The 19,953-nt window shown below is 45.8% G+C and overlaps 1 protein-coding gene across 2 annotated transcripts in view; it reads left to right on the top strand.

Annotated features, from left to right (window-relative positions):
• Window positions 1-15,563, top strand: part of LOC105486898 (parvin alpha) — a 168,443-nt gene extending 152,880 nt beyond the window's left edge. For both annotated transcript variants that reach the window (XM_011750004.2, XM_011750005.2), the window contains exon 13: window positions 7,505-15,563. In XM_011750004.2, coding sequence (XP_011748306.1) covers window positions 7,505-7,581 — 77 coding nt within the window. In that variant the 3' untranslated portion in view covers window positions 7,582-15,563. The remainder of the gene's footprint in view (window positions 1-7,504) is intronic.
• The last annotated feature ends 4,390 nt before the right edge of the window (window positions 15,564-19,953 follow it).

Here is a 19,953-nt window from a genome sequence, read left to right as displayed (position 1 = left end):
TTTGTTATGACACAGGGCATTATGCCCATGCTGCAAATTTCCAGTACGTAAAGGGGAATGGAAATAGCATTTTATGAAATTGTACTTTGTGAGAAGTGAATCCCAGCATTCCCTCTGCCTTTTATGCTTCTACCTGAAAAGTGAGATTTGGAAGTAAATGATGCAGACATTTCAAAGGGTGCCCATGTGGGTAATTCTTTGAGGGCATTTCAAAATCAAACTGGTTGTGATGGAGGCATTTTTCATGGCAAAATGTTTTTAAGGTCAGGAAAATGCATTCTTCGCTGTGCTGTTTAACACTTAAAGCTCTGTTGTGCCTTGAAATCCCCTAGAAACTGGGTTGGTATCTGAGATGACTTGCTGCCCGGGCTTCATGACCGTTTAGTACCTCAGTTAGTGTAAGCCAAGGGTTAGCATCAAGTTCATAACCAGTGGAGCACTTGAAATAATGGCCAGGCGTGGAAGCTCACACCTGTAATCTTAACACTTTGGGAGGCCAAGGTGGGCAGACGGCTTGAGCTCAGGAATTTGAGACCAGCCTGGGCAACATAGTGAGACCCCATCTGTACAAAAAATACAAAAAAATTAGCCAGGTGTGGTGGTTAATTTTCCATCTCACGAGGCTGAGGTGGAAGGGATCGCTTGAACCTAGGAGGCGGAAGTTGCAGTGAGCCGAGATGGCACCACTGCACTCCAGCCTGGGCAACAAAGTGAGACCCTGTCTCAAAGGAAAGAAAAAGAAATATTGTCATGCAGCTGGCAGCTTTTTATTTAGGGCATTGTGCCACATGTCTTCAAATGCACATGTCCACCCTGTTATCACCCTTCAAGTAGACTCACCGTCAATTATGGTTAAGACTCCAGAATAACAGGCAGGCAGGGACTCAGAAGACATCTAGTACCAGGCAGGGTTGAAGTCTGTAGGACCGAATATCTAAAATGTAAGGAGTCTCATACCTGGGACCAGATGGCAAGCAATGCTGAAAAAAGCAGGTGATGGCAGCTGAGTTCCAGGTGATCACTTCATTCGGGGAAGACTTGGTCAGTGGCTGATAACATGGAAAATGTTCAACTCCCCCATTCCCCTAGGAGATAGTGTACAGAAGCCAACATTTAAAACTCTCATCATACCAAGTGTTAGCAAGGATGTGGAGCAACAGAAACTGCTGGTGTTCTAAATTGCTAGAACCATTTTATTTTTATTCAGTCCTTATTTAGCTGAAAGTAGAAAACAGTTTGTTCTCATCTAATATAGTTGAAGATGTGTAATGCACTATAAAATAATGTGGTAGACACCCCCTGCCAAAATAATGTGGTCCCCAGCCCTGGACGTCCAGGCCCTAATCCTCAGTACCTGTTCATGTGTTATCTTACATGGCAAAAGGGACTTTGCAGATGTTATTAAATTTAGGGGCTTGAGATGATGACATTATCTAGGTGGTCCCAATGTCATCACAGGGGACCTTATTATAAGTGGAAGAGGGAGGCAGAAGTGTGAGGGTGATGTAGCATAAGAAAGGCTCACCCAACCATTGCTGGCTTTGGAGATGGAAGAGGGCTATAAGCCAGAGAATGCAAGCAACCCCAGAGGGTTAGAACACCAGTAACTGCCTTATGGCCACCTAACTTATTCCATCCCCCACTTGGAAAGAACAAGTGTAAGGATCTCCATTAGAGCCTCCAGAAAAAAATGCAGCTGTGCTGACACTGTGATTTTATCTCAGTGAGACGGATTTGGGGCTTTTGATTTCTACAATTCAGAGGTAATAAATTTGTGTTGTTTTTAGGCCACCAAATGTGTGCTAATTTACTACAGCAGTAAGAGGAAGTTGGCACACTCCTTGACCTAGCAATCCACTCACAGGCATGCATGTCCATACACCAGGAGACAAGCCCAAGAATACCTGTGATAGCATGGGCTGGAGTGTACATCCCAGTAGACTAGCTACATAAATTGGAATATATTCATATCACGGATTATAATACAACCATGACAATAAAAAGACTGAACCGAGAAGTCAGGGGAGGAACTTCTAGTTACTGTAGCATGAAGAGATCAGTGACTATTCTCTGCTAAAGAGCAAGTGTGAAACTGGACAAAATGATCAAAAACAATGATTTTGAAGCACCGAAAATCTACCAGAGGTAGACAACAAATCAAGAAGCTTTCTTCTTTTTTTTTTTTGAGATGGAGTTTTGCTCTCCAGGCTGGAGTGCAATGGCACAGTCTTGGCTCACTGGAATTCCCCTCCCAGGTTCAAGAGATTCTCCTACCTCAGTCTCCCAAGTAGCTGGGATTACAGGCTGCCACCATCACACCCAGCTAATTTTTGTATTTTTATTAGAGATGGGGTTTCGCCATGTTGGCCAGGCTGGTCTTGAACTCCTGACCTCAGGTGATCCACCTGCCTCGGCCTCCCAAAGTGCTGGGATTACAGACGTGAGCCACCCTGCCCGGCCAAGAAGCTTTATTCTTGAATAATTATAGAATTATAGTTAGATAATTATAGCTATACCTCAGTAAAACTGTTAAAAAACAGACAGCTCATGCAAAAGCATAGATGAATCCTGTGAAATATAAAAAGAGGCAGCTTTCGAATCTACCGTTCAAGGGCACATATGTTGATGCTAGGACTGGTAAGAAAAGCAAGAAAGTAATCGTAAGCGTCAGCATAGTGGTTATATTTGGGGAATGAAAGAGGGAATGTAGAAGGGGACGGGATCCTCCTAGGGTACTGACAATGTTCTATTTTTGACATGGACAGGAGTTCATTTTCAAATATTTAAAACAGTACATATATGTTGCATGGGTTTTTTTCTGGATGTATGTCATATTTTAAAAAAATTTTAATGACTTAAAAGCTTTTAAAAATAAATAAAGCAAATGGCAAACTACCACTAGATAGGACAGTAGAAGCACCAAAAGGAGCATCTGTACAGCATGGATCCTGCCCCAGTGGGGAGTAGAGAGCAGGCAGAGATGTGAGGCAGGATGAGACAGAGGCGCCGGGAAATCAGCCGGGGGCTAGAGCATAAGTAACCACCTACTGGCCACCTGATTCCAGCCCCCACCAGCTGCCAGCCCTGAGCCAGCAAGGGCCTCCCACCTTGGTCAAGGGATTCAGAGACCCCGGGGGAAAGCTTCAGAGAAGGGCCTTCAACAGTGCCTTGGGATGAAGGAAACTGTGGTGTCACAAATGGCCACAGAGGGCCTTGTCTCTTTGTGCAAAATGTTTCTGCTGGGAAGAGAGTTCCTCTCCTTCCTTTGGCCTCTGCATCCTTTAGAGAATCATGAACTCATTTTGGATGGTCCTCTCCTGATGGAAAGAGTTACTAATACCTCTGGGTGGGAGGAGCAAACAGCAAGCCCTTTCCCCTTGGCCAGAAGCTGTTTTATCTCTACAGCCGCCTCTTCCTTGGCCCCAGGCTGCCAGACAGCCTCCGTTCTGGTGTATCTGACCAGGAGCCCCATAGTCCTGGCTGTCTGCCTCCAGAGAGGGGCCCTGGGCCAGCACACAGAGGCTCTCAGAACTGAACTGAGTTGCTAATCACACAATTTATGAGATCAGGGCTTTGAAGTGGCTCTGTTTATATGGCATGGAGTTACAATATATTCCCAGGAATCCACAGCCCTTCTCCTGGCTGAGATAGTCCAGTCTCCTGCTGGCTTGCTAGTCTGCCTGGGACTACCTGGGGGCCCAGGTCTTGGCTTTCTTGATAAGAACAGGTGATAAGCAGTGTCTCCAACTGCTGTCTCCCCTATTCACCCGGCCCATCTGTTGGCGTTAGTGGTGAAGGTGATGAAGAAGCAACTCACATTTCCAAGGAGCAGGGCTTAGTCCATGTGAATGGTGCAGGCATTGTGCAATGCACAGACCGCACGGCTGTACACAGCAGCTCTGCTAGTGGGCAAAGATGGGGAAACAAACAGAAAGAAAACTACCATTTAGGGGACGCTTAATATATTCTGGGTGTTTTTCATAAAGGTATTGCCCAATTTTACCAGTGAGAAAACTGATTCAGAGAATTTAAGTGACTGCCAGGGTCACACAGCTGTGGTGGAGATGGACTTCAAACTTTTGTGAACATAAAAATGTCACTTAGTAACCATTAAAATGGCCAGTTTAAAACATTCTGCCATATTGGACATTTTCTAGCAACCTCAGAACTCACCCATCTTTCAGAAGGGAAAACAAATACCCCTGCCGCCGTCGGTATCTGTCCTTCATCGGGCCCCCAAATTCCTCCTTTGTGACCCATGCTCAGGCCTCCACTTCTGATCTGCCCATGCTGTTAACACTTTACCCCCACCTGCTCTTGGCCTTGCTCTCTCCCAAGTCACCTCCTGGGCCTGTGTCCCCTGGGAACTCTTTTCAGTCCTTAACCTCCTCACCCTCTTGGGAGCATGTGGCCCTCTTGTCTGCCCTCTCTGGAATTTTTTTCCTTGGCTTCCAAGACACTGGGAAACCATTCATTCACGGATCTGTTAATATCCTTGGAGGGTCCGTGTTCTCTGTGTTCAAGGAACCTACAGTCCAGGGCAGAGGCAGATATTAATCAATAAGCATACAAGTCACTGATTTATACCTGGAGTGAGTACTATGAAGGAAGCATGTGGGAGCTTTGAGAACATAAAACGGGACCCCTGTACCCAGGCCAGGGTCAGGAAGGCCTAGGAGCCTGTGCTTTGAGCTGAGGTCTGCAGGAGGACTCAGAGCCAGCTATTTGGGAAGAGTGATCTAGATATTGTAACAGCATGGCCCATGGGGAGGGTAGTGAAAGGAAGCCACAGTGACTGTGATACATAGTGAGGGAGGCAGTGTGGCACCAAATGAGAGTGGGAAGGTAGGCAGGTCAGGTCAGGTTACACCTTACAAAGCCATGATTTAGGATTTTGGACCTTCTAAGTGAAATAGTTGTATGGCCACACAAGCTGGGAGCTACACAGCTCCAAGGAGCTCTGTTTACCTTGTAGTCCATGACAGTGGTGACCTGGAAGTGTGAATGATGTGCCTTGGAGTTGTGCAGTGCACATCCTGCACAGCCATACCTGGTGGCCATACCTGGAGGCACAGCCATACCTGGAGACCTGGAGGTCTGGCTCCAGTAGGTAGAGTGGATTGGAGAGGGCAAAGGGAGCTCATTAGGAGCCTGTTGCAGTGGCTCCAGGCCCACTGTACCTTCCCCTTTACACCCACTCCCTTGGCAAGCTCACCTTTACCCCTCTCTGCCTTTCTAGCAGTTCCTCCCTGGAGTAACTTCCTAATATTTGACTTGAGTGGAATTTAAGAAACACTCAACACCAAGCAGTCGGGGAGGACAGGAATCAGCCTAGAGGGCACAGGATTCCATCTGGCAGAAGGTGATGCAGAGTGGGACTCCTGGCTCAGCATGAGCAAGGCAAGGTAGCAGGGCTCAGCCTCAGGCCAGGGCCCCAGGTAGAGGCTCAGATATGTGATGAACCACCATGGGAGCAGAAATGGCCGCTGTGAGCTCCAGGCCACGCAAAGGGTCTCTGGAAGCCCCTGGTCTATCAGTAGGAGACCTTGGGCCCAGCCAGGGTGGAGCAGGGTTGGTCTATAACCAGGATAAGGCCTGGAAGGAACAGGCAGGAGAGGCCCTGGGCTCTAGGCCTGGAGCTTGGGGCCTAAGCATGCCAGGCTGTGGCAGTCCCAGTTGCAAAAATCCCAAGGCTAAATACAGAGTGATAGAATGGACTTTAGAGACTGAGAATGGCGCAGGCAGGAGCAGGGACAGGGATAAAGAAACTAATACATGTTAGGTACAATGTGCAGTACTTGGGTGATGGGTGCACTGAAATCTCAGAATTCACTGCTATATAGTTCATTCATGTAACAGAAAACCACTGTACCCCAAAAACTATTGAAATAAAAAATAGAATCTTTTTTTTAAAGTCCCAAGGCTAAGACCTGGGAGCCCCTGGCTCCCCACTCTGCCTACTCTTGAAGGATCCCTGTGGGTATTGACCAGAGCATTGCTAGAATCCTGACGCCTTCCCCCACACCTTCTTTCCCAATGACTTAGTGTAATTTCTCCCATCTTTGAATCCCAGAGCATATATTACCTTCTCTTAATCACCTACTTCATCTGACCTCCAATACAATTGGTTTTTAATCATTTTTATTGTGAAAAATATCACATATACAGAAAGGTGCATGAAACATAAATGTACAGGTTAGTGAACTTTTACCAAGTGAGCCACCACGCAGCCACCACCCACGTCGAAGAAAAGAGTCATGCTGGCTCCCAAGAGCTTCCTCCAACTTGCCCTGCATCCTTTTTGAACCTAACCTCTCCCTTCTCCCTAAAGGTAACCACTATTCTGAGTCCAATCATCAAGGTTTTGCTTTGTTTTTGCTTTTCTTTATCATTTTATTACCTAAGTATGCATTCCTCAATAGTAGACAGAGTTCCATTTTTTTGTTTTCTCTTCTCCCATTCTTCAAAAGTTGGCTCTCTAGGAGAGTGACAGCAAAGGGACAAGAGTAGAGAGGGAGTCTCCTTGGGGGAGGGAGGAAGGTAGAGGAGTCAGCAGAGGATTAGACGAACAGAGAAAGTGGTGACCAGTAAATGGATGGAGGGCGGAAGGGCTAAGCAAAATGTGTCAGTGAGTCATAGCTAGCCTGCCAACTGCCAGTTTCCAGCCTCTAGCCTACAAAATCATGCAAACTCCGTAACTTGGAATTCAAGGCCTTTCAGGATCCAGCCCCGCACACCCCAACCTCTCTAGCCATGCTAGCCTATTGGGAATTCTCCAGCATAGCTGGGTTTAGTAAGATACACTAAACTTTCCACATGGAATTCTTTGCCCACTTCTGTACCTGGAAAGCTCCTATTGCAAAGGAAGGAAGGCAAAGAGGGAGGATAGGAAGATCGGGGGGGAGGAAAGAAAGAAGGAAGGAATAGAGGGAGGGAAGGAGGATGGGAGGATCAGAGGAAAGGAGGAAGGATGGGAAGATTAGAGGGAGGAAGTGAGTGAGAGAGGGAATGGTGGCATAGAAGCTGAGGGACCTCCAGCTGAAGTTTTAGCACCTCAAACCCTTCTGCCTTGCTCTGTTATTAATCTGAAGCTGTCTGTCCCCATGACGCCTATGTCCTGAGTACTCCTTGCAAGTCCCCCTTCTCTGCTAGGCATGCTTCTGTGAGGCAGCTTGAGTCCCAACTCACCCCCTTGTCCTCCACTATAGCCCCAGGCCTTCCCCTCCTTTCCACCACACATGGTTGCTTCTGTGGTAGAGGCTGGAGGCAGTGGGCAAAGAGCCCCTGGGACAGGTGGGGATTGTGGGGAGAGTCAGGCCTTATCTGGAGATGCTGTGCCCCGGCACCTCTACCCTAACTGCCCCCTGCCCTGAAGTCTTGCTGCCCACTCTACCCATCCACCCCGAACATGCTGGGTACACAGGGGTGGTTGGGAGGGGCAGTGTATGCCAACTTTGGAACACGTGGCCCCACGGAAACAACGTGTTTTTTGTTTTCTTCACAGACATAGTCAACTGTGACCTGAAATCTACACTACGAGTGTTGTACAACCTCTTCACCAAGTACCGCAACGTGGAGTGAGGGGCTGCCCTGGGCCCCCCATTGCCCAGGAGCTCTTGCTGTTGGCGTACTGGACCCTCCTCCGAACTGTCTTACCCTGCTTATTCCTGTCTCTTGCACTGTGCTCTCCCACAAGTCCAGCTGCAACCCAGAGATAGTAGAAAATGAAATTAAGAAGGAAATGATCATAACTCAGTGGGCTGACCCGTCCCTCCCAGGCCCTGGGGACAACCTAGCAATGAAGGTTGGGAAGGTTGTTCCCATCCCGGTGCCAGGTCCACATTTCCCTCCATGATTTGGGAACCAGCTTAAGCAAAAGAGTCCCCAGAAATGAAAATAAAGATCCTAGTTACCTTTCAAAGGGTGCTAACTATGTGTCAGGCACCACAGTCAGTGCTCTGCTCTGATATACTCAAGGCCATTAATCTTCAGGACTCCCATGGAAGTAGGTGTTACAATCCCCTTTTACAGATGAGGAAACTAAGGCTCGGAGGTTAAATGACTTGCCAGAAGTTGGCATTTTTTTCCTCTTTGAACATAACCTCTCCCTTCTCCCTAAAGGTAACCACTATTCTGAGCCCAGTCATCAAGGTTTTGCTTTTCTTTATAATTTTATTACCTAAGTATTCATTCCTGAATAGTAGACAGTACATGTTTATAACAAGCCAATTGCATATGTTCTTTACATATTCTAAAGTTGTGTATATGTGGGCACATACGAGTACGTGCATATGTACACCTGAGCCAAAAAGACGAGAACCCACCGATCTCACCACTGGGGCAAGCTAGGTCAGAGCTTAGTGATTCACACTGAAATTGGCAAATTGGATTTAACCCAATTAATAGTGTGTGTGTGGCAGGAGTCATGTCCCTCAAATCCTTTGTACAAATGAAAATTACTCTTAATTCCATCAGATTTATAATAACTCTGTACTTTGGTTTCAGGGTGACATTTGGGAAGGATTCTGTTTAGAATTAATGGAGTGGCACATTTTGCAGCCTTTTTGCTTGATTGCATGTAATGGAAATGCCCTATATTTTCCTGCAAAATAAGTACTAAATTCATTATCGTTAAGCAAATGTACAATATGCTCAGGCACTGCAGAGAGCTGGGCACGGGCCCATGTGAGCATCGCTTTGGAAGTAGGGCACTTCAACAGGGACCCTTGAACTTTAAAGAAAGGAACTTCTTTTTGCCTTCTAATTGATCATTTGGACTATTCTGGCTAAGTCTGTCCACATGTAATTACCGGCTAATTCAGGCGAGGAAAAATGTAAGTCATTTAGACCAAAGCCAAGCAGTTTCTTTGCGTGGGTTACTCAAGGGCTTGTGGTTACTTGTATCTCCTCTATGTGAACTTGACTTTGAAAGGCAGAGCTCTAGTGTGCCAGCCTGTTAGGTCCTGTAAGAATAGGGAAGGGGCAGAGGTGGGTGGGCAGTGACTAGGGGACGAGAAGCATGGGAAAATATTTGCACTCTAAACATATAGAGATAGAGGTGGGACTTGTGGTACTCAACACTTGTAGCCTTCAATTGACTGAGGCTTTGGGCTAAATCATCAATTGTGCTGATATCCATCTCATTATGGAATGTTCCTAAATATGCCAGGTAGACACCAGCCCAAGTACCCTCCTCCAGCAGTCTGTGACTACCTTGTCACTACTTTAGGCCCACTCCACAAAGCGCATCTCTGGTTTGAGAAATTCATTTTGATCTGTATCTACACCACCCAAAGTTAGGCCTCCTATAGTGTCCAAAACTTTCCTTTCAGCCTTATTTCTTACTGTACTGTCTATCTGCAGTAATTCAGGACCCATAAAATTTAGATAACTACATGTCTTTGCTCTTAGAATTGTCACTCAGCATAATGAGCATTTAACATACAAAGGCAATGTACTGTTTTGTGTTGATCTATGTAAAAGAATACAATTCTTTTTTATGTAATTAGTGAAATTTTATTTTTTATTAGGAAACACTAAATAGTGTAATATTTCTTTTGCTTTTTAAAAAATTCCTGGTAGCAAATCAAGATAAATAATTGCTTAATTTTCTTGAGCAATACTGAAGCAGGATGAAATAAGAGGAATGCATTCATTTAAACATGCTTCGCTTTATGAATTTTGTCTCTTTTTTGGTCTTTTTTTCTTATATTCAAGTTACAAATGTACAAGTGTCCTTACTAAGAGTGCTCCTTTTGTATTTTACATATACACAGTATGAAAATACATTGGAACACTAGGAAAGTTTTTAAATAACAGTTCTAATTTATCAGAAAATTGTGTTTTGGGATTGAGTTCTTTGACTCAGCCCAGAATCCCACGTCCTGGGCCTGGTTTTCTAACGCGGTCATCTCATCTCGATATTTTACTTTAGAATCTGGAATCCCCTCCTTAATATATGACCATGACTTTGAAAGCCAAAAGAGGAATCAACAAGAAATAAAACAAACCTTCATCTTTAAATAAAAAGAAAAAAGAAAGAAACCAAAATGAGAATCAACACTTTATAGTATAGGCTCACTGGGTTTTTTTTTCTTTTCTCTTAATTTAAATTCAGTTATTTTTAATGGTTAATACATAAATGGTGCGAAATTTAAAAAGCGCAAATAGATACCTAGTGGGAAACCCAAGCCTCCCTCTCTCCTCCAGCACCCATTACCTCTCCCTGGAGGCAACTCTTTTGATTCATTTCTTACACACACTGCCAGAGATACTCTAGGCATGTAAAGCACAAACATACATATAAAATCTGTGGGCTTTTAAAAATATAAGTAAGATGTCATACATACTGTCATACACATTCTTTTTTACCACTTAATGTTATATCTTGGATATTGTATTACCTGGATATTAAAAAGAACTCCTTTCACATTTTAAAATAACAGTCTGAGCACTTCATAAATCCAAATGCGTATCTCCAGTCTGCTTGAGCTAGGAAAGGAAAAAAGCCCGAGCCGAAGGAGGAAAGGCTGCCTAGACAATGATTTCAAAAGTAGAGACTAAAACCTATGGGGTGTGGGACCAGAGGCTGGGGCGCATTATCAGAGGCATCCTCATGTGCCTTCAACTGAACGTGTTTAAGTCCTCTTTTGGAATATTATGGTGAATTGTATGCAGATTGGTGAAGGCTTCATTTTTACATATTACCAGGACTACTAATTTGTAATCTACTAAGCATCACAAAGGTTACTACATACCCTATAATTCTGTGCTATGAAGTCTAGCTGCCAGCAGTGCCGTGCTCGCCTGCTATATTAGAAGGCTCCAGTTTCACATGTGCAGCACAGAGATGACATTGCCTGATCTGGGAGAAAGGTTCTTTATCAGCACATCATCAGTGTTGCCTTGAGTTGGTTGCAATTTTCAATTGCTGCTATTGGTACTTTTTAATTATGAATTACTGTTAGCTTGCATTATCATCAGTTTATTTTGTTGTGGGTTGCTTGGTTAACCCCACAGAGTATACTTGAAGCTTATTTGCATCAACAGTATTTTGGAGCTGTAATTTTTCAATAACTAGACTCTAAGACATGTATACATTGTGGTTCAAATAGGAATCATCCATAGTCCAGTGCTAGAACAAATGTATATATAATCCACTCCCCACAAATTATCACTCATTTATTTTTCCACTGGAAGATAAGACTAGATGGAGTCCTGCACTTTTCCTCCGGGGAGAAAGGACACTGCCCCTCCCCCCACCTGGGCCCACACCGCTGCCTTCTCCCAGGACGGAGGCTTTTGTACCCTCGGACCCCATCCCACTCAGCCAAGTGTCTTTCTGTGTCTGGGGGGAGGAGGGGATGACATCCGTGTGGTTCGATGTATCATTTTTAAGCTCCGTGAGCGCGTGGGTCAGTGTCTGCATGAAGTGGAATAAACTGCCCACCGCCAAAAAAAAAAAAAAAAAAAAAAAAAAAAAAGACTAGATGGAGTCGGTGGGTGAAGCAGTTTTGCCCTGCCTAAGTGGAGGCTGATCAAAACTAATTTGAGGTCCCCTGCCTTTAACACAGCTCCACCTCAGGAATCTTACCTTTATAATACATCCTAGATATGCAAGAGGGATATGTCCTGAAATCTTCACTAATTCCAAGATGGCATGTCATTTCCCCCCCAAAAAAATTTGTTTAACTCTATTAGAAAATCACAGAGAACTGCTGCAACTGCTGAAAACAAGAGAGCTGCAGAGCTGCAAGGCTGGGTAGGGTAGGTAGACTGACTCACCACCTGTGGGACCTGCCTTCACACATCAGCTTCCCAAATACTTGCAGATTTGAGTCTTACCAAAAGACAAGTCAGTATGAGTTGTCATAACTACAAAGGCTACATTTACAAATACCAGAGTTGTAATTGTTTTTTTACTCTCTGCTCCCTGAAAACTATCACCCCAGGCTAGCTTCAAACTGTGCTTATAGCATGCTTTACTACAGTGGTGGCTGCATATGTGAATATGTGCATGTGTGTTCACGACGACAGCAGTGCAGCCATGAGGGTGCTCAGTACAGGGTGAGCAGCCCCCAAACCAAGCCGGATGACCTTGAGAACATCAGGCTTCCCAGTAGGATCCTGCCAGAAAGCATCTCTTAAAAATAAATTCTGGCCGGGCGCGGTGGCTCAAGCCTGTAATCCCAGCACTTTGGGAGGCCGAGACGGGTGGATCACGAGGTCAGGAGATGGAGACCATCCTGGCTAACACGGTGAAACCCCGTCTCTACTAAAAAATACAAAAAACTAGCCGGGCGCGGTGGCGGGCCCCTGTAGTCCCAACTACTCGGGAGGCTGAGGCAGGAGAATGGCGTGAACCCGGGAGGCGGAGCTTGCAGTGAGCTGAGATCCGGCCACTGCACTCCAGCCTGGGCGGCAGAGCGAGACTCCGTCTCAAAAAAAAAAAAAAAAAAAAAAAAAAAAAAAAAAAAATTCTACAGGATATTAGTAAATGTTAGATGGAAAAAAAAAGTTATATTTAAATACGTTTAGGAAACATGAGGTGAAGAAAGTTAGCTTACTGAGGCTTTTTGTTTTCTAGTTGGAGCCTACCTCAGAGCCCCCTACGTAATGCATATTAGGACTCTGTGAGGGAAGACAGGATACAATGGGTGCCAGTCTTGTTTGGTCACAGGACCTGTCTGTCCCCTGAGAAATTTCTAGAATGAGTACTCTGAACCCAGGCCTTCATTTAGTCATGTATTCGGCAAGTACGTGTTGAGTGCAGCATGTCAAAGGGTGAGTGAGAGGTTATAGTGTAGCAGGGGAGACAGATGAAAAATAACTCTAAATCGATGTTAGTTACAAATTGTGACGACCGCGATGGAGAAGTACTAAAATCTGTGAAAGAGGTCTAATGGAGATTTGAGGTCATGAGGAGTCTCTGGCAAAGCGGCGTTTTAAAGTAACCCCTCAGTCGTGGAGCTACTCCAGTGAGGAGCCGGCCACTCCAGGGCGCAGCACGGAGGAGGATCCCCAGACAAGAAGACCTGGCTCCGAGAGGAGCTGCGGGAAGCCAGCATGACTAGAGGACACAGAGTGAGGGAGAAGAAGGATCCGATCGCAGGCATCGGGAGTGCTGATTTTTCTCATTTGAAAACTAGGTTGCCATTTACCTATTAAAATGTCCCACTGTGTAGGAAAACTCTAGGGAAAGCTACATCAGTAATACAGAGTCTGGGACTGCCCTTCTCATGTCATACCATGGTTCTGGCTGGGGAACGGAGGAGACCAGGAGAGATGATCAAACCTCTGCCCACCCCAACACCAATCTGGTCTCAGCAACCTCTGGGCATCCCATAGCTCCTCCTAACCCGCTGCTGCTGATGGACAGGAGCTCCTGGACTACTCCCAGCCTCTCCACAATGTGTCCTGAGAAGAGCTAGGGGAACTGGACAGAGCGGACAAGGCTGCATGTGTGGAGGGAAGGAAATAAGGGGCCTACCAGGCCAGAACGCTGATCCATGGAGACCAGCACTTCCAGCCCTCTCACCTCAGAGGAGGATTCCTGTTTTACCAATGGCAGGAGCAGGAGTCCCACCATCCAGCCTGTGGGCTTGACAAACTATAAGCAAGCTTCCTGGATGTGGAATAATACATTTTCCAAATTCATACTAATCAGCATGAGCTATACCTGCTACTATGCCCACCACATTATATACAGTCTACCAAAAGGGGGTCACTTAATGTTTCACAATGTTTGGTGAAACAACTTTCATATGAAAGTACAGTTATCCTTGAATGATATGGGCAGTGACCCCTGAGCAGCTGAAAATTTGCATATAACTTGACTCCCCCAAAACGTAACTATAATACTAATAGCCTTACTGAACACAGTCAATTAACACACACCTTGTATATTATGTGCATCATATACTATATCCTTACCATAAAGTAAGCTACAGAAAAAATGTTACTAAGAAAAACGTAAGCAAGAGAAAATATATTTACTATTCATTAAGTGAAAGCAGGTCATTATAAAGGTCCTCATCCTCATGGTCATCACATTGAGTAGGCTGAGGAGGAGGAGGAGGAGAATGGGTTGGTCTTGCTGTCTGAGGGGTGGTAGATGCAGAAAAAAATCCATGGGCTGGGCATGGTGGCTCATACCTGTAATCCCAGCACTTTGAGAGGCTGAGACGGGCAGATCATGAGGTCAGGAGATGGAGACTATCCTGGCTCATATGGTGAAACCCTGTCTCTACTAAAAATACAAAAAATTAGCCAGGCATGGTGGTATGTGCCTGTAATCCCAGCTACTCAGGAGGCTGAGGCAGGAGAATCTCTTGAACCCGGGAGGTGGAGGTTGCAGTGAGCTGAGATCGCGTCACTGCACTCCAACCTGGGCAACGGAGCAAGACTCCATCTCAAAAAACAAAACAAAACAAAATCCATGAACAAGTGGATGCACTCAGTTCAAATCTTTGTTGTTAAAGGGTCAACTGTATATTATTTTCACTGGAAGTTTTGAAATTCCAGAAATATGCTTGGAAATCCCCTCTTGAAAGCTCCTTGATTGGAAACCAGTCCAGTGGGTGGCTGGCCCAGAATAATGCTTCTCCTCGGTGGCCCCCTGAGCTGAGCAGCCTGTGTTCCTGCCTCAACTCCCCTGAACCCTCCTGAACTTTCTACACACCTGTGGGCACTGGCTTTGATACTGGCATTTGGAAGGGCACTTAGGAAATTCAGAGAAGTACCCATTATTAAGATAAATGATGTTTTATCAATGAAGCAGACTTTTCATTTCTTTTTATTGATCTTCATGTTTTCACGTCTTCAGATGCAATTTGTTAGCACAGGCCAGCATTCCAAGACACACAAATGTCATTAAGGCAACTGCTTAAAGGAGTGTGATATTTTATTGAGGTAGACAGGACAATAGATAAATATTTAATCTGTTACATGTTTGCTCTGTATGGAGCCAGGGTTGGGGCTGCACAACTCTCTGGCTGCTATGTGTCTTCCTGGAAACCCTGTCAAAGGCCTCACCGCCTGCCTGCAGAAACACAGTGCCTGCCCTTGGCAAATAGATGTTGGTGTTTCTGAAAAACAGCTCCTGGAAGCTTTTTCTCATTCAGGCTTTAGAGGTTACCCAATCTTTCCTTATGTGTGTAATATTGGAGAATATACACTCTCACTGAACTGAGGATGTTTGACTTAAAATGATGGACAATAAGATCGTGAGCAGTAAGTGTGCTCTAGGCTAGGGTACAAGAGGCCATGAGCTCCTCATCTCTGTTCTGAGCTCTCTGATCCACTGCACTTGGGGACAAGGGTTGCATTCTGTGTGCCTCTCCTGAGTCTGTACTTTCTGCATCATTGACTCTCCCAGCTCTCTCTCATAATGTCCTCCTAGCCTGCATTGGAATTGCGTGTTGTCCAGACCCATGACCAAGGCTGTCATTGCCTGTGGGAGAGACCAAACTCACCACCAAGGGCTTTTGCCACTTTGCTTTCACTTACAAAATTTGCCCATTCATGTGTCTTTGTTTACGGATTAAAAGGCTTTCTGACCGGCATCCCTTTGGTGCTCTTTGTCAATAAAATACAGAGCTTTCTCTCCTGTTCTTTTCATGTGACTCCAACTCCCACATGGCAGCACAGGCCCGCCCTAACATTGATGAAGTGGAACTCCAAACACCACGGGACAAGAATTCTGGTCAGTGCCCCGGGCTGGGCCCCAACCTCTCACAATCATAATGCCATCAAGTCAGGGAATATTTATGGAATGTCTGTTCAGTCTTCAACCCCACTCTGCACAAAATGGGATAGGAAAGTCCAGGGTCTCTTCCCAAATGACTCTCCCATCTTAGTGGGGATGACAAGTGCAGCTCATTTGAGGTAATTCAATGGCACGATGAGATAGCATCAGATATCATTGAGGTTCCCTAATTAGATTCTCCCAGAAAATACCCCAGCCATAGCTGCCATGGAATCTTTGGGAGCGTTTCCATCCAGGATCAACAACTTCATTTTCCATACAGATTTGCTGCTACAAAAATCACACAACTCACCCTAAAGCCAAATGGAGACTTGGGGTCATTCTTCTAAAGTATTACTTGTTGCTAGGAAATCACTGTCTTTATGCCACAGATTCCAGATGACCAGCAACGACCCAAAGTCCAGCCTGGGCTCTACTGCCAGCCGTTTCGACTTTGTCTTCACACACAGCTTCCTGTTTTGCGCTGGTCCTCTCCCTCTGTGGTCCCCCAACTAGTCCCCTAATCTAGGCCTCGTCCTCTCATGCCCAGATATTGCAATGACTCTTAACTAGTTTCTGGGGTTTTTTCCCCATATTTTTTTCTTCCTATGCTCTAACATCTATCACCATATTGAGAAGTTTCTCTTTAAGTTAATCCATTCTGTGTGTATTCCCTGTGAAAACTTCTGGAAACACAGCTAATTTCACACCCCTTTCAACTAATGCTAACAGTTGTGTTTATTGAGCACTTACAGTATACACTTTACATGAATAATCTCTTTTGGTTCTTTCAACAATCCTGTGAGGTAGGTTCTATTATCCCCATGTTATAGACAAAAGAAAAAAAAAAAAAAACAGAAAGATTTTAGTGACATGATCCAGGTTCCATGTCTTGTAAATGACAGAACTTTGAGTCCTGGCCATGTGGCTCCAGAGTTGAGGTCCTAGCCATTTAAACATGGTGTATCTTCAGAACCTTTAGCGGTTCCCACCTTTGTTTCCTGCCAGCAGCTGCTCTCCTTTGCCTTGTTTTCAAATGGAATTCCCGAAACAACCAGGCTGGGAACTGATAAGGCTGTCACTAATTCATTTATTCTTCATTTGTTCAATAAATATTTAAACGCTACCTATGATGCCAGATGCTGCGCTAGGCATGGGAGAATCCACAGCAAACAAAACGGACATGCGCTTATGCTCTAGTGACTTCCAAGCCTTGCCACTTCCCTCTGACCCTTGATTCAGACCCCGGATGGAACCAGGCTGCATCTCCTTCTGAGCTTTAGCTCAGTTTGACCCTCTCCAACCACAGTCCCTGCTAGGATCCTGTTACTTCCTCCTCTGGTTGCACCTTGCATAACCTAGGCTGCCAGAGCCTAGGGTGTTCCTAGGGTGTTCCAAGACAGACACATGCTCCCTCTTGGGAAAGATAACTGCCAACCTCCTTTCTGCTCAGGAGACCGCAACTCAGTGATGATCTCCAGTGGAAAAAGAAAGACTTGAAATAAAGTATTGTTGGACTCCAGCCATGTGCCACGCACAGCAACCTGTCTGTCATGTAGATACAACCTGTCAAGTAGGTGCTATAGTTACGCATTTTACAGAAGAGAAAACAGATTCACCAGCTGGGTTCAAATCTAGCTCTGTCTGACTCTGAAGTTTTCATTCTCTCCAGGATGTCCTGCTGCCTCCATATTCCTTTAACCCTGGTTCCCCAACACCACACAGGCTAGAGGTGAGGTCATGATCAATGTCAATGAGGTTTGATTCCAACTGTGAATCAAAATTCCTTTCCATCACAGATACTGTGTTTCCTCTTGACTTTATGTATTTATCTAGTTAGTTGACAGAGGGGGAGTGGTGGGGCCTCTCCTTAACTGATTGCAGGAAACTCTGAAATTAAAGAAAGGTTTATCAGAACTCTGAAGCTGTTCCTTTTGTTTGTTTGTTTTTAGAGACAGGGTCTTGCTCTATCACCCAAGCTAGAGTGCAATAGTACAGCGTAGCTCACTGCAGCCTCAAATTCTTGGCCTCAAGCAATACTCCTGCCTCAGCCTCCCAAACAGCTGGGACTAGAGGCACATGCCACCCCACTTGGCTAATTCTTTTTTATTTTTATTTTCTAGAGACGGGGTCTATGTTGCTAGGCTGGTCTTGAACTCCTGGCCTAAGCCTCCCAAAGTGCTAGAATTACAAGTGCAAGCCATTGTGCCCAGCCTTGAAGTATTCTTTCAAGGGTATGCTCTGTGTCTTTTTCTGCCAAACACTTGGTTATTTGGAGTACTCTGGGAAGAGGCACAGGTATGAATGCCTGAGGAAGCCTCATTTCCCTCCAACAAACAAGTGGCCTGTCTCTGCCCTTGTGGGGACTTGGGGGCTGTCCTCCTCTGGGTAGAAAGCTAGAGAGGTAAGGTGAGCTCCCAGCTTCTGGACTGGAGTTGTGGGGAGAGGGAAGGGCATGGGTGGTACAGAGGCTGGAGTCTGCAGCACCACCCCTGCTGGCCAATGCTGGGCCCAGGGAAATAGCCAGGCTTGCTGAGGTCTCATAGGCAGGAACACACAAGCTGATCACAGTTCAGGCAAGTATACATGGAGAGGAGGATTCCAGCAGGTAGGGCTAAGTGACAGGCAGCAAACAGGGCTTGAGATCAAGGGAGATGGCACCACACAAAAGGGGCGGCCTAGTCTGCCAGCCTCAGGCAGGGGACCAGCTGGAATTAGTAGTGGGCCTTTTGAGTCCCATTGGGCAATTGCTGTGCAGGGCAAGTGAAGGCAGGAGCTTAGGCCCGTGAGAGCGATGAGAGAGCCAGGTAGGAGGGTGGTGTCATCAAACAATGTCCAGGTGCTCCAGGTAGACTCTAGGTCTTTAATAACAGAACTTTTCCGGGGCTGCTGAGTTACTACTGCCTGTGAACTTCTACCTCCACACACCGCACATCAGCAGATTGGTTCCTAAGACTGCGGCTGGGAACACTAGTAGACCCAGAGACAGGGGACTGAAAAGGTAAGGTGACAGCAGTCCTGACTTATGGTCTAACTGAGCCCAGAGCCCCGCCTGGAAGCACACGGCCCCACTGGCACAGCCTGTGCCCATATGTGAATAGACTTTACTGAAAGGCTCTGCTTCCTCCATTCGTGACTCGGGTTTACCCACACTGGCTGTTTCAACAGTTGAAGATGTACCTCAATGTATGTTTATAATAAGCCTGTGAGATCATTTTACAAAATCGAATTCCAGGGGCTTAGAGAAAACAAGTCACATGCAGCAAGTTTCTTCTCTTGAATTTTCCCAATGTGAAAATCTGCAGTCAAGTTACACTGCTTGAGACTCGACTCAGGGGAAGCCCAGGGGAGAGAGCACAAGCACATTTTATAAGGAGAGCCAGAACCCCTGAAAACTTGATTTAGGGGCAAAGGGCCTATGTTCAAGCCTGGCATTTGCTAGCTGTGTGATACTGGGCAAGTCACTGTATCCCTGAGCCTCTCCGTCAGTAGTGAGGATGTGAGGGGGGCTTGTCACTTGTTGAGTCCTGGTTTGATTTTGCCTGGCTCAGAAGTGTCTCCCACCCCACCATCTTCAGGCCTCTCTCCTGAACCTATGCTCCAACTCTGAGAGTAATCATCCCACACCGAGGAGGGCCACTCCACAACCCAGTGCTGGTGGAGAGGCCCAACAACAGTGTGGCTATGGACACTCTGTAAACCTGAAAGCTCCATAGCAGTAGGGGTTCCTAGTGCTATTGTTATTCCTGCAAGCCTTAGGCCAAGGTTGGCAAATAGTACCATGCTTCCTCTGCTCCTCACATATCTATGGCAGACATGTGAGCATCATGTGAGCATCAACCCAGCACTCTCCCCATCACCTTTTGACTAGCGATGTCTGTGATGGAGTGGGAGAGAGGCAGGAATATTACAAGGAAAGCTGTTTGCCATTGTAGCCTTGTACAAATTTTATAGCTTAGGATGCCAATACAAGGCTCCAAATAAATTCTTAATGCCCACTCCTGGACCAATCAGCCATGATTGCAGATGGGGCAGGAGGTAAAATCTATAGGAAGATAGTAGCTACCACTCAAACCACATATTTAGAGAGGAAATATTTACCAGAAGGCAGCATGTTGGATCTGCTCGAGATGTTCCGTTTTTAGCCTCCAGAAAAGCCACGTCCCTAGGTTCTGAGGGTAGTACCAACTCCATGCTAGGGATGAGCA

The sequence above is a fragment of the Macaca nemestrina genome, chromosome 12, assembly GCF_043159975.1.
Source record: "Macaca nemestrina isolate mMacNem1 chromosome 12, mMacNem.hap1, whole genome shotgun sequence".
NCBI lineage: Eukaryota > Metazoa > Chordata > Mammalia > Primates > Cercopithecidae > Macaca > Macaca nemestrina.
Note: the sequence above shows the minus strand (reverse complement) of the source record. Positions and strands in the feature narration are given on the sequence as shown.